Raw genomic sequence first — 14,116 nt, 5'->3', positions numbered from 1 at the left:
TTAACAAGTGTAACAACCGTGGCGTTGCCCACAACACCAAACAACGTACCTAAATAACTACCAAGACGACGACTTTTCAAAGCATACGGACTCGTTTGTTTTTGTTGTGAAAACGAATGTTTACGTTGCGCGCACACAATGCAACGAATTTTTACACAGGATGAAAAAAAAAGTCTACATACAAATAAAAAATGTATATTTAATTTAATTCTTATACTTAGTGATAAATATTGAATACTAGCCCATATCATCAAAACATTTATTTATTGTGAATGTTAGTGATAGAAATTGTGATTATCAACTTTTGACGTGACAACGTCTAATAAAATTTTGAACGCCGGCTCCACGCACGAAAAAGTGTCCCATTACGCACATTGTCCCGTTACGCTGTGTCCCGTTACACTTATTGTACGCTTGTGCCGCATCTATCTCTCTTCCACTCGACTGGAACAACCATCGATTTGACTTTTTCGAGGCACATTAAACTTGAAACACTCCCATTCGTTTCCTACTTTTCCTATCATCGTCATGTCCTTAACAGAATAACACAGATTGGAAGAAGTTAAATAGAAACATGTATAAAAGTTATAGTTAAAATAATCTATTCGTTAAAGTAATAATCATATTTGAATTAGGTAAGTATGCAATCATTTCATTAATGTTTTGTTATGACGTTGTCACGTTAAACTATCGTCCGTAAACCGACTTTACAGACAACCAATTTTTTAAAGCGTATTTATGTAAGTGTGATTAGGTTATACTTCTTTGGGTGCGTTATGAAAATATGATGAGAATGAATTTTTACGACACGCGCGCAGCATGCAACAAAAATTGACAGAATAAAAATGTCTATATATAAATAAAAATTATATATGCTTTTAAGTCATATACTTTTATGATTGATATTGATCGATATAACTAAAACATTTATTTATTATGAATATTAATGATATAAATTAGGTTTATAAACTTTTTAAAATGCATTTATATAAGTGAGGTTATGTTCCCGTATGTATAATATTTGCATTATAAAAATATTATTATTTAATAAATAATGAAAATTAATAAATTAGAATAAACGTTCCGCATATTTTATGATTTTCTTTATTAATTAAAATTTATTTCAATTACTCTTCAAAATTTAAAAAAAATAGTTTTAGGTACATGTTTATATTATCTAATATTGATTACTGAGTATTTATTGATGTTTTTAATTGGTTTTATAGTAACACGCCATTCCTTTTATTATATTATTTCTATTAATTATTATTTGTATGCAAAATTATTTTAGGTTGATTATTTTATTACGCCTTGTAAGAAAGTATAACTTCTAACGCGAGTACGTAAGTACACGCACTAATTTGTTTTTATATGGGCGGGCTCAGGCCAACATTCTTCCGCCCATTGCATTAAACGTGTATGTTAAAGCAACACATGTCGCCGTGTGTATTCTGGATGTCCCAGAACACAATGTCAAGCCGAGGTCAGTTTATAGGCCAATTAATTATGGTTCTGAATAAAAAAAAACAAATTTAAAAAATGTAATTTTTGAGTTATAGGAATTATTTTTAAGTTTTAAAATCCCCGCCCAGCACCCTATTATTAGATACTGTGTCTACATAATAGCAAATTATTTGCTTAAATGAGTCATATTTTCAAATTACTTGCTAAGTTAGCATAGTAAACTTATCCCCCAAAAATTTCAAGAACAGGGTTTTTTCCGAAATTGCGTAACAAAAATTTGTAGTCCCAGTATCATATAATTTGGTGAGAGGTGGGGATTTTAAAACTAAAAAAAAGCCTTTAATGCAAAAACTAATAAACATTTTAATTTTTTTAGTATCTCTAATTATTAGCCTATCAACTGTTATCGGCTTGATGTTTAATTCTCGAATCACAGTGATTAATTGCGGAAGCAAACGCGTCCTGAGTTGCTCGGTCAAATTAAGGCAACGACTTCTCTCGCAGACGGCCGCCAATCACAAGGAAGAAACCGCTGGTGCGGGTGTACCTTGTTGCAGTCTAGTAGACGTTCAGGTTTATTCGCGGAAAACGCCTGCCCCTATGGGTGTCAATTTGCGTCATCTGAAATTTGTCTTAAACATTTTAACGTCGACGAAACTGTCATCACACACCAAATGTTTGCCAAAAAAAAAATCAATACTGTTTGGCTCATTTGTGATAAAAAAAATTAATAGCAAGCCAAAATTAAAAAAAAATAGTGGTCAGATTACTCGCCTCTTAATTAGGTGAATAGTGTCCAATTTACGGCGGGTTCACACCTTTATGTTTCACAAGCGGTAAACGTGGCTGCCGTTGCCGTGAGCCACTAGTTGTTCTCGAGGTACTCCCATTTACTTCACCCGTTCATTCGTCTGCACTCCATCAACATATCATAACTGCGAAACAATTATATGAACACACGTCATTCCTGGTTTAAACTGGATGTCACGGAAACCCTCAAGAAAAGACAACAAAAATAAACACATAATTACACGAAGAAACAGCCAAATTTAGCTGATAGTATGTTTAAAATGCTCGGACAACACAGATAAATTCGTGGAAGGAATTTGGTGTAACTAATTTAAAATTAAAAAATAAGTTAATTACAATACAGACAAACACATTGCGCTGAAAACGGCGATACAATTGCAACAAGGACAGCAAATACAGACAAACAACAACCTTGGACAGTATACAAAAATACCCTCTTATTCTGCTACAACCAATCTTAACAAAAAAATATAGAACATGCTTATTATGCTACCACAATTATGGGAACATACAAAGAAACCTGCTTTTTTTTTTTCCAACCACCAATCTCTGAAGCATACCAAGGAACCTGCTTATTCTGCTACCACCAGTCCTTGGAACATACCAAAGAACCTGAACATAATGTTCCCCCCAGTCTTTTGAGCATACCAATAATTCTGCTTTCTGCACTACCACCATTTATTTGAGCATACCAAGATTCTGCTTATTCTGCTACCATCAATCCTTTGAAAATACCAGGGAATCTGCTTATTGTGCTACCGCCAATTCTTGAAGCATAACAAGAAACCTGCTTATTGAGCCACAACCAATTATTGACACATACCAGGGAACCTTGTTAGTGTGCTAACAACAATTCTTGGAGCAAAGCTATAAAAGTGCTTATCCTGCTGCCACAAATCCTTTAAACATACTAGGGAACGTTCGATTGTACCACCATTAATCCTTGGAGCATACCATGGTGCTTGTAAATTTTGCTACCACCAATACTTAGATCATACCAAGGGACTAGCTTATTTTGTTACCACCATTACTTGGAGCATACCAAGGGAATCTTTTATTCTGCAACCACCAATTGTGGATCATACCAATTAACATGCTCATTCTGTTACCGCCAATCCTCGGAGCATATCGAGGAACATGCTTAGTGTGCCATCACCAATCCTTGGAAAATGTCCGGCAAACCTCGTATTCTACTAATACCAATTCTTAGAGCATACCAAGGAACTTTCTTTTTTCTGGTACCACCAATTCTTGGAGAATATCCAGTAACCGTTTTATTCTGCTACCACCAATACTTGGAGTGTTACTACCAATATTTTGAGAATCTCTAGTAACAATTTTATATTACTATCACCAATCCTTGGAGCATACTAAGTTTCTTGCTTATTACACTGTTTTCCGGCCCGAAGGCCGGCTCACCCGCCACCTCCCCTCCTGTGTCTGTGCCCTTTTAGGGTAGAATAGGAGTCGTCTTACAGATCTTATTTAATCCAGAGCCCAACATCTGAATTAGACTTGGAAAACAGGTCCCCTCCGCTCTGTCCAACTTGCGGACCGCCTACTGCCTGCGCAAGTCAGTGGACAGAGTTTCACAGGAAGTTAGCTTCAGGTTTCCGCCGCCCGGCAGGCGCTGACCCAACCAGTACGTACTGACATCGGAAACTGGTGACCACCAAGGTCCACCACCAGACAGGCTTCAACCAACTAACTTTGTCACCGAACTGAGCCAATCCGGGCCGGCAACCAAAACCGAGCCCCAGAGATGAATGGCTGCTTGTTACACTACCACCAAGTCTTGGAGAATATCAAGGAACCATCTGCTACCACCAACTCTTGGAGAATTCCAAGGAACTGGTTTATTATGCTTAGGGACCTGAAAAATTCGCGTTTTCGATGATCTTCAGGATAGTCTACACAGTCCTCTGTACACTCGGGCCAATAACGCCAGTTCGTTGGCTGCTGACTTGTGAGTCGTCTCAACTGGTTTGCCCGAGATTGGTCACTTCTTCGGATGAGGGTTTCTAATTGGCTCAGAGTCGCCCAGACGAACAGTGAGCCAATAGCAAGAGCAGCTTAAAGGTATATGTGTATGAATTTCAGACTATCGCGAAATTAATCTGCGAATTTTTCCGGTCTCTAATTATGCTACCACCAATCCTCGGAGAACGTCAAGCAACCATGTTATTCCGCTACCACATGAACGTGGAGCACACGAGAAGGTCCTGCCGATCCTTGGAGTATGCCAAGAAGCGCCTTGGCATGGAGGCGAGACAATGTTGTGAGCTCGGTGCGGTACTCACCTCACTCTGCCGGTCTGGCGGGAGGCGGCCAGGCGACAGCACCGGGGACACAGACGACACCTGCCCTTGCCCCTGTGTCCTGGCTCAGGAATCAGGTTCATCGTGCCGCGGCGACTCTGCAACACCACAGGATGTCCCAGAACTGCGCGTCGAGCCGAGAACAGTCGACAAGGCCGTTCAATGATGAAGTAGCTTGGCTTCTGGGTTCTATCCGTGTCCTTGGCGAATAATTCACCCACGTTTCGGTCGACATTGCAGTCGCCATCATCAGGGAGCAGGTACCTACTGACTGCTCCCTGATGATGGCGACTGCAATGTCGACCGAAACGTGGGTGAATTATTCGCCAAGGACACGGCTACAACCCAGAAGCCAAGCTACTTCAGACAATGGCCGTGAAAGCCTGCGAACATTATTAATATACAATGATGGTTCTGAAGTATAAAATAAAAACACGCGTAATAGTTTTTTAAAAAAAATGTTAAACCTTCACTCTGCATTAAACTATTAAATAATGGGACTACAAATTACATATTAAACTATTAAATTTTTTTGCTAAGCAATCTTGAATAGCCATAGTATTGATAACAATTCAAAATAAAATCATGTATACTTTTTTTTTAAATTAATTCACTGCGCGGGTTCCGCGGCAAAAAAATTATAATCGGGTAGCTTCGATTAAATCATACTGCAAAAAAAGTTAACTTTGAAACTTTGCAAGTTATTTAAAGATGGCTCATTAAATCAAGATTTCAAAACGTTTCAACACTGACCACAACCTGTGTGTGCACGGACAACAACATACTCTGTTGGAGAAAAACCATTTAACTCTTCCGGTAACATTCATAATGTAATGATTGGGAATGTTCTGTGTGTAGATCAACGTATTGTTGATACTGATCAGTAGAGACCTGCAAAATTCGCGGATTCATTGACCTCTAGGATAGACACCACAGTCCTTTAAATACTCGCGGAAATGACACCTGTTCATTGACTACTGACGCGTGAGACGTCTCAACTAGGCTGTCCGTAATTCGGCACTTTCTTGGTTTAGTGTTTCCCATTGGCTCACAGTTCCCCTGATAAAATGTGGGCCAATCGCAGAAGCGGTACGAAGGTACAGTTGTTTTGATGCTAGCCTATCGCGAAATGAATCCGCGAATTTTGCATGTCTCTACTGATCAGTAGGGCCACGCATATTTCGCAAAAAAAAATTCCAGACCTGCTGTGTGTTAAAACTTTGTAGCATTGTCGGTGTTTCGTGGTTGGCTGCGATTATTTTAGCTACGTGTCTACTGTCAGCACACCAATCACAGTCAACCAGCGCGGAAGCAAGTGAGCCCTGAATGGCCCGGCTAAATAGGACGATGGCTTCTTTTGCAGACGGGGAACAATCGCTAGAGCAGGCATACCTTATCGCTAAGGGCATGGAGATTTCATGAAAAGATGTCGATACTAGATTAAAGTTAAAACACTGTAGCGTCGTCCGTGTTTCGTGATTGCGAGAGTTTCTCCCAGGTACATACAGATTGTAACAACACCAATCACAGTGATTCAGTGCGGAAGTAAACGCGTCCTGAGTGGCTCGGTCAAACAAGGCAACGACTTCTCTCGCAGACGGCCGCCAATCACAAGGAAGAAACCACAGGTGCGGGTATACCTTCTTGCAGTCTAATAGTTGTTCAGATCTTTTCGTAAAAAATGTCTGCCCCTACTTATCGCAGTCTAATGAGCAAACAGATTTTTTCTTTAAGAAATACATGGCTCTACTGATCAGACACGTTTGAGCGTGTGTGTGTGTGTATTTTTTTAATTTTGGTATTATTTGCGGATGTGTCGGCAAAAAGGTGGGTTCCGAAACACTTGCAATTTAGTCGCATTTTCGGCTGGGATTCGTGAGGTCGTGTCAGCCCGAGTGTATATTCACCTAAAGTGCGTCGCCATCTGCACTCCCCCGTGATGGCTGATGCAGCTTCTCATCAGACATAAACTTTGGTGCCTGAACCACGACGAGAGAGGTGGCGCTCCAGACGGCCTGAACTCATGTCTAGAGACCTGCAAAATTCGCGGTTTCGATGGCCTTCAGGATAGACTGCACATACCCCTGTACACTCGGGCAAATAACGCAAGTTCATTGGCTGCCGACTTGTAAGTCGTCTCAGCTGGTTTGTCTGTGATTCGATCCTTCTTTGGTTGATGGTTTATAACTGGTTGAGATTCGTCCAGATGAACAGTAAGCCAATAGCAAAATTATCTAAGAGGTATATGTGTTTGAATTCTAGCCTATCACCGAATGAATCCGCGAATTTTGCAGGTCTCTACTCATGTCATACAAGTGCTCCTTCCACCAATTTCCCGAATCTGTAACGTGTGGGCGCTGTACCGATTCGCCTGTTCAATGACCTCCGGGATCTTCTACGCACTCGGGCCAACATCACCCGTTCATTGACTGCTGACGTGTGAAGCGTCTCAACTGGGTTAACTTGTGATTCGATGGATTTTTTATAATTGGGTGTCTCTAATTGGTCATCAGTCCTCTTAATTAACAGTGAACCCAACAGCAGGGGCAGCAAAAAGGTATGATTACTTGAAGTTTATCATCTCACGAAATGACTCCGCGATTTTTTTTCTGGCCTGTGCAAAGGCCTCGTTTTCAACGAGACGCATACCAAAAACTCCTTCCTACCCAACCTTTACGGTCCCGTCCTGTTATACTGACGCCAGACTGTCGCGAAGCACCTTAAGAATTAATAAAAACAAGCGGGCCGTGATTACAGACACCTGCATAATTCGCGTTACAAAGCAATGGAGAGGTTTGTGCACCTTCGTGACATTTTAACGGGGACTGAAAACATTTGCTTGTTCAGTGACCTCTAGGAAAGACTCTGCAGTCCTCTGAATACTTGGGCAAATGTCACCTGTTCATTGGCTGCTTAAGTGAGCGATTTCTCGACTGGACTGCATGTGATTCGATACTTATGCGGTTGAAAATTTCTTATTGGCTCAGAGTCCTCCACATATAATATGTAGGGACTGGAAAAATTCACTTACCTTTAAGCTCGCTTCCACAGTCCTCTGCTTGGTCGGGAAAATGCCGCCTGTAAATTGTCTGGTGACTTGCGAGATGACTCAACTGCGTAGCCTGTGATTCGAAGCTTCTTCTGTTGATGGTCTCTCTCACTGGTCCAGAGTCCAACCAGCTGAACTGTGAGCCAATTGCACAATCAGCGCAAAGATACCCGGGTTTAAATTTGGGTGTATCGCGAAATGAATCAGCCAAGTTTTCCTGTCTCTATTATTATGGACTAATTTCGGAAGTAGGCCAAACAAACTTGAATTTTAGCTTACCACGTAACGAAAACGCGAGTTTTTCATGTGTCTACATTTGTCCTTGGATTATTTACGGGGTCATGTTTTTATTTATTTATTTAGAAAAGATTTCCAGACAAGATGTGAGTTAAACACTTTGTAGCATTGTCTGTGTTTCTTGTTTGGCTGTATTTATTTCTGGTAAATGTAGCGAATGGCCCCGTCAAATAGGGCAAGAGCTTTTCTTGCAGACGGCCGCCAATTACAAGGGAAAAAAATCGCTAGCGCAGTCATGCCATATTGCAATCTAATGAGCAATCATATTATCTCGCAAAAAATACATGCCCCTGATTATGAGTTATTTTACACACCCTAAAAGAACATAAGCTAATGACAAACAGGTTTTGAAAAGCTGACAATCGCGTGCTATTCGGAGAGAACGTGATTTGTGGCTGAGCGAATGGCCACATGACATCGATCTGATCCTGCACACGTTCATTCATGCATGACCACCAATTTTCCTGTAAGACAAGCGAATACCAACCTTATGGAGCCTGGCGACGAGGCAGCTCTCAGCTCAAAGAGGCACTGGTGCAAAACTGGACACTCGGCGCGCACTGTGGGAACAATTGGCTGGTTCACGAAGGAACTCTTTGGAAACCAGTTGCCTGTTTACTTATTTAGAAATCTACAAACTGAACCGTACACACTTCGTGTATCTGGAAATGTAAGTAATCTAGTCTCCCAAATCATGACCAAAAAATTTTAATTATAGCAACATTTTTGAACACTCTAAATATGAAATGTTGAAACAACTGGAAAACTGTGGAATTTATTCTTAGAACATATATAAAATTCTTCTTTTTAAGCCTATTTGGAGACTTTTAATCGCCTGTTTTGTGACATTCCACTATTTGTAGTACCTAGTTTTTTTTTAATACAGTCTTGTTAAGATGGGGTCTCACATGCCATGTTTATTTTTTCTTTTAATTTTCTATTCATTAATATTAGTTAATGGCTATTTATGTAAACTTAACACTGTACATCTCTTCAAATTGTGATTTTGTTACTAATATCTTCAACAGATATCTTATATAATGGGTGTAAAATATCGCGCAAATGTTGGTAATAGTTATAATTGCGCAAGTTTTTGCACCAATTACATTACACTTAGTTAAAATTTGTTGAAAATTACAGTGACAGAAGAACAAATTAAAAACTTGCGTGGTGTCAAACTTACAGAAATAGTCCTTAACTGACAGAAATGACGAGAGCGTGAGAACCCACCTTAAGAGCGCAATTCCCGCGGCTGGGCGTCAGAAAATAAACACTATTTTACTTGCATCATTGCAACAAAATGTACAACATGTGTATGTTTCAGCAAACGTCTCGCGAATAGCACATGAAAGGTTTACCGAGCGCGCCGCCGTCAAGGAACCGACGCCTTCGCACGTTCGCCGCGACGCGTCGCCCATGCCATCCGCCGCCTGAATGGACCCCTGCCCTCCGCCCCCCCTTCCCCCCAACACGCCGCGGACCACAATTCAACCCGGCAATTGGTCGTAACGACTCTCTCTCGCTCCTGGGAAGGTCACGGCGAAGCCCGACACTTGACCACGTCACGCGCAGCCGCGCCTGGGCCGCTCGAAGCCCTGCGCACGTTCCGGGAATCCCCGAACCGCAGACTGCGCATGCGCGCGGGCTGGTCTAGAAGACTCGATAACACTCCACGCCCCACCGGAACACGCACCCAACGCGCACGTTCCGGGAATCCCCGGACCGCAGACTGCAGATGCGCGCGGACTGGTCTCGAAGACTCGAGAACACTCCACGCAATGCCGGAACACGCACCCAACGCGCATGTTCCGGGAATCCCCGGACCGCAGACTGCGCATGCGCGCGGGCCTGTCTCGAAGACTCGAGAACACTCCACGCAACACCGGAACACGCATCCAACATGCATGTTCCGGGAATCACCGAACCGCAGACTGCGCATGTGCGCAGACCGGTCCCGAAGACTCGAGAACACTCCACGCAACACCGGAACACGCATCAAACATGCATGTTCCGGGAATCACCGAACCGCAGACTGCGCATGTGCGCAGACCGGTCCCGAAGACTCGAGAACACTCCACGCCCCACCGGAACACGCACCCAACACGCACGTTCCGGGAATCCCCGGACCGCAGACTGCGCATGCGCGCGGGCCTGTCTCGAAGACTCGAGAACACTCCACGCAACACCGGAACACTCCAGCCACCGCGCCAGGTGGTCGCGAACCAGCACACTCCGCGTGACTGGCGAGCCACGTCAAAGCCACGCGACCACTCAACCGTGACCACTGAACCACGTGTCCGTTGAATAAACAATTTCGTCAGGGAAACATGAAAGTGATGTTTCACTGATAAATAAATATTATTTTTTTAAACTTAAAGATAGAGTAAAATAGCACTGTGTCTTAAATGTTGCAATACCTGTGTATTGCCCTAGCAAAAGTGAAAACCATAGATAAAAAAATACTAAAGTAGCAATTCCTAGATACAATATTGCTTACTTTAAACCTCATCTTAGATAGGTTTGGCTCGTTAACATACCCAGTTATGATAAAACGAAAATCTTGGCATTAAAATTTCACATTATTTTATAGTTACAATGGGTCAATCACATCGCTTACCTGTTATATTCGTTTCGCACCATCAACTGATACACACGTGGTATTAACGTAGCACCGGTGCGATAAATACTGTCCTAAATGTGTGTTCACACTCGAAGGTTACGGTACATGCCGTTACAACGTCATCACTGGTCAGAGTTTAACGAAAAATGTTGTGTTCGTGATCACGCAGCTTATTCCGGCGGTGATCTCCACGACCTTCGTTGTTTACCGTGTCTCGTTTCGCAAAACGTGTGTTTATATCCAACTCGCTGGCTCAGAACATGTTCAAAGGTTGACAGTGGCATCATCAGACGATGCTGTTGATGGGTGTTCAGTTGCGACACACGGCATTAAAAACCCGTGAGAGAGTAGGTACAAAGAAAAAAAAATCTTCTGTAATTTTACAAAAGACTCCTTTGGAAACAAGTTTGCCAAGAAATAATTTGTAATACTACAAGAAAGATGGCTATGGTAATTTTTGCATGCATAAAGTACCTTCTTCTTTTTTTTTTAGATAATAGCTACAAATATTTATTACGGAAAATGGCGCAGATTTAATTTGAATTTTTTTTATTTGGAATGTAGTAGGCTGTCTTTTAAGTACAAAATATTGGAAAATCCTGATTTAATGGTGCTCCATCTGGCTGCAAATGTAGCCGATTTGGTTATGAATGTAGCCAATTGCTCTATTTTGCTACAAATGTAGCCTTGTAGCCTGGCTACTAATATAGTTGATGGCTCCATCCGGCTACAAATGTAGCTTTGTAGCCATGTTACAAATGTAGCCAAAATTAGTCAATTTCTCTATCTAGTTAGAAGTATAGCAAATTTAGATACATGAATAGCTACCTGATTAAAAATATTGTTAGTTTTAATTTGGTAACTGAAATTCACCAATTGAACGAAACTCTGAAAATAATTTAATATATCTTATCGAAAAAAAAAAAAACATGGTGCGATTGTTTGCTCGGAAATAACCAGGACCACGCGGAGAAAATCAACAAAATTATTGCTAGGAATAACCAGGAACACATGGAGTAAAGAAGCAAATGTATTGCCAGGAATAACCAGGAGCACACAGCGAAAATCAACAGAAGTTTTGCTAAATCATGCTCTGTTAGTATTACTTTTCGACGACTTATCTATAGTATTCAATATTTAAAAACGATTTATATATTTTCTTAGCATATGTGTGTTACAAATATGCGTATGCACAAAAAGTATACTATATATATGCTAAGCATATTAATAATTATGTTAAAAATGCGTATACATAACTAAATATTTAAAATATATGTATGCATGATAATAAATTTAACGATTGGCTACATTTGACTAAATTTGTAGCCAGGCTACAAAGCTACATTTGTAGTCATATGAAGCAATTGGCTACATTTGTAGCCAAATTGGATACATTTGTAACCATATGGAGCAACATTTATTTATCATTGACCAATTTTCTGTACTTAAAAGTCAGCTTACTGCATTCCAAATAAATAAAAATAAAACATTAAATCAGCATGAGATGAAATATGTTTATGAGAAGCGTAACTACTTAGAACATGTATTATTTATTTGGGAAAATTAACTCTCGCGAAAGTTTTATTTAAATTTTTATTTAAGGTTTTTATTTCAATATAAACTCTCACTATGCATCTGACATATGTCACAGAAGCTGATATGGATTCTGGACCAATGACTTGAACGTTATCAAAATGTCACCGGTGTAGCTATTGCGGCAAGGAGTTTATCTTGAGAAAGAATGCTAATCGCCATGAAAGGACCGAATGTATATTGGGTCCTTATCAAAAACCATTTAGTTGCAACCGATGCCAGACATCATTTATTCGAAGAAATAACTTAAATAATCATCGTTGTACCTGCACAAGCCAGCTTACTGATGATGCCAAGGACAAGCATCAGCGAAATGGAATAAAGGAAAAGTATTAGACAATAATTATGATTTCCAACAAGGTGAAATAACTGATGCTAATAACACTATAACTGATACAACCAATAATTTGGAATTAAAATATAGTAAAGATAATAAAATGATACTGGAAGAGGGAAGTTCCATTTCCATAAAAAAAATATAGAAATATTTACTCCGAATTCCAGTCAACTTCGTGAACTTTGGAACTATATATTGTTACGGGTGGGGAAAACGGGTTCGTAAGTAGAGCCCAATTAATTTTATACATTTTCATTTGCTACTAATATTTACATTACAAATTAAATCACCTCACTTGTCTGTTCACAAATCACTAAGTATCTGTCCAGTCCACAGTTCGCACTCCTCACTGGAGCTGGACTCAATAGTGGTTCGCCCCTTAACTCGCGCCTGTCCACACACAGTATCGCGTCACTCAGTCACCTCACTCTCACGAACCAGTCGAACTCCGCGTCACGCCACTCTTTAGAGGGGGGGAGGGGGTGGTGCCACTCTCGTCCTCCTCGCCGAACTCGCACTTCACTCAACTCACCTGTTGGAACTCCCGTGGAGGCCGGCGTCGCCGTTTTTATACCCGTCGGCCCACTTTCTGGAATGTACTGGAGATGTTGTGACGTGTCACGTCATCCCGGGTCGACCCGACGCTCTACAAATATTCCCATTGGCTTACTGGCGGCTGGTAGATGGAGAATTGCAGCTGCTTTGGGGACATTTCAAGCCTATGACAATTTCTGAGGAATAAAATGTAAATTTTTTCTTAAAAATGGGATTTTGTTTTGTTCGAAAAAGGAAATTTTTTCAGATTTTTTTAAAATTTTTTTGTATCTTTAAATACGGTGACTTTGTAGTTATTTTGGCGAATTTTAAGTACATTTTGGCTATTAGTGTGGCTGTGATTCGTGTGCCAAAAGCAGATATTTACCTGTAGGAAACTCAACAAATCACAAAACACCCATGAAGCCACAGTGTTCTGGTCTCTAAAACACTTCGCGAAAAATCGCTGCTCCCAGGCTCCTTTTGGCGGTTAACGTCTGTTCGACAGCTGGGTCGTTAGAGACGGATACACGACAAACAACAAGGATATCGGGGGAAGGAACCGCCTATGGCCTATTGTAAGGTAGCATACCAGCATTTGCCTGGAGCTACGTCCAGGGACTGTAAACAATTCGCGCGTTCCATCATCTACAGGATGGACTCCACTATCCTCTGTGTACTTGGGCGAACGTCGCCTGTTATTGGCGGCTGACTCGTGAGGCGTCTCAATTGGGCAACTCGTATTTCGACACTTATTTGATTGAGGATCTTGTAATTGGCAAACTGTCCTACAGCTTAACAGTGAACCAACAGCAGAAGCAAAAGAGAGGTGTAATTGCTAGAGACCTGAAAAATTCGCGGTTTCGATGGCCTTCAAGATAGACTGCACATACCCCTGTACACTCGGGCAAATAACGCAAGTTCATTGGCTGCCGACTTGTAAGTCGTCTCAGCTGGTTTGTCTGTGATTCGATCCTTCTTTGGTTGAGGGTTTATAACAGGTTGAGATTCGTCCAGATGAACAGTAAGCCAATAGCAAAATTATCTAAGTGGTATATGTGTTTGAATTCTAGCCTATCACCGAATGAATCCGC

At 41.1% G+C, this 14,116-nt stretch overlaps 1 protein-coding gene across 7 annotated transcripts in view; it reads right to left on the bottom strand.

Moving 5' to 3' along the window:
• The window catches only part of LOC134529126 (neprilysin-4-like), a 79,667-nt gene that overhangs the window by 58,602 nt on the left and 6,949 nt on the right, over positions 1-14,116 (bottom strand). For 2 of the 7 annotated variants that reach the window (XM_063362881.1, XM_063362887.1), the window contains exons 1-4: positions 9,169-9,353; positions 8,426-8,498; positions 7,624-7,777; positions 4,575-4,690 (exon numbers count right to left, since the gene is read on the bottom strand). In XM_063362881.1, coding sequence (XP_063218951.1) covers positions 4,575-4,675 — 101 coding nt within the window. In that variant the 5' untranslated portion in view covers positions 4,676-4,690; positions 7,624-7,777; positions 8,426-8,498; positions 9,169-9,353. Of the gene's footprint in view, positions 1-4,574; positions 4,691-7,623; positions 7,778-8,425; positions 8,499-9,168; positions 9,375-14,116 lie in introns of those variants that run through there. The other 5 variants (XM_063362886.1, XM_063362882.1, XM_063362883.1 and 2 more) reach the window with 5 other exon arrangements.

The sequence above is a fragment of the Bacillus rossius genome, chromosome 2 (assembly GCF_032445375.1).
Source record: "Bacillus rossius redtenbacheri isolate Brsri chromosome 2, Brsri_v3, whole genome shotgun sequence".
Classification (NCBI taxonomy): Eukaryota; Metazoa; Arthropoda; class Insecta; order Phasmatodea; family Bacillidae; genus Bacillus; species Bacillus rossius.
Note: the sequence above shows the minus strand (reverse complement) of the source record. Positions and strands in the feature narration are given on the sequence as shown.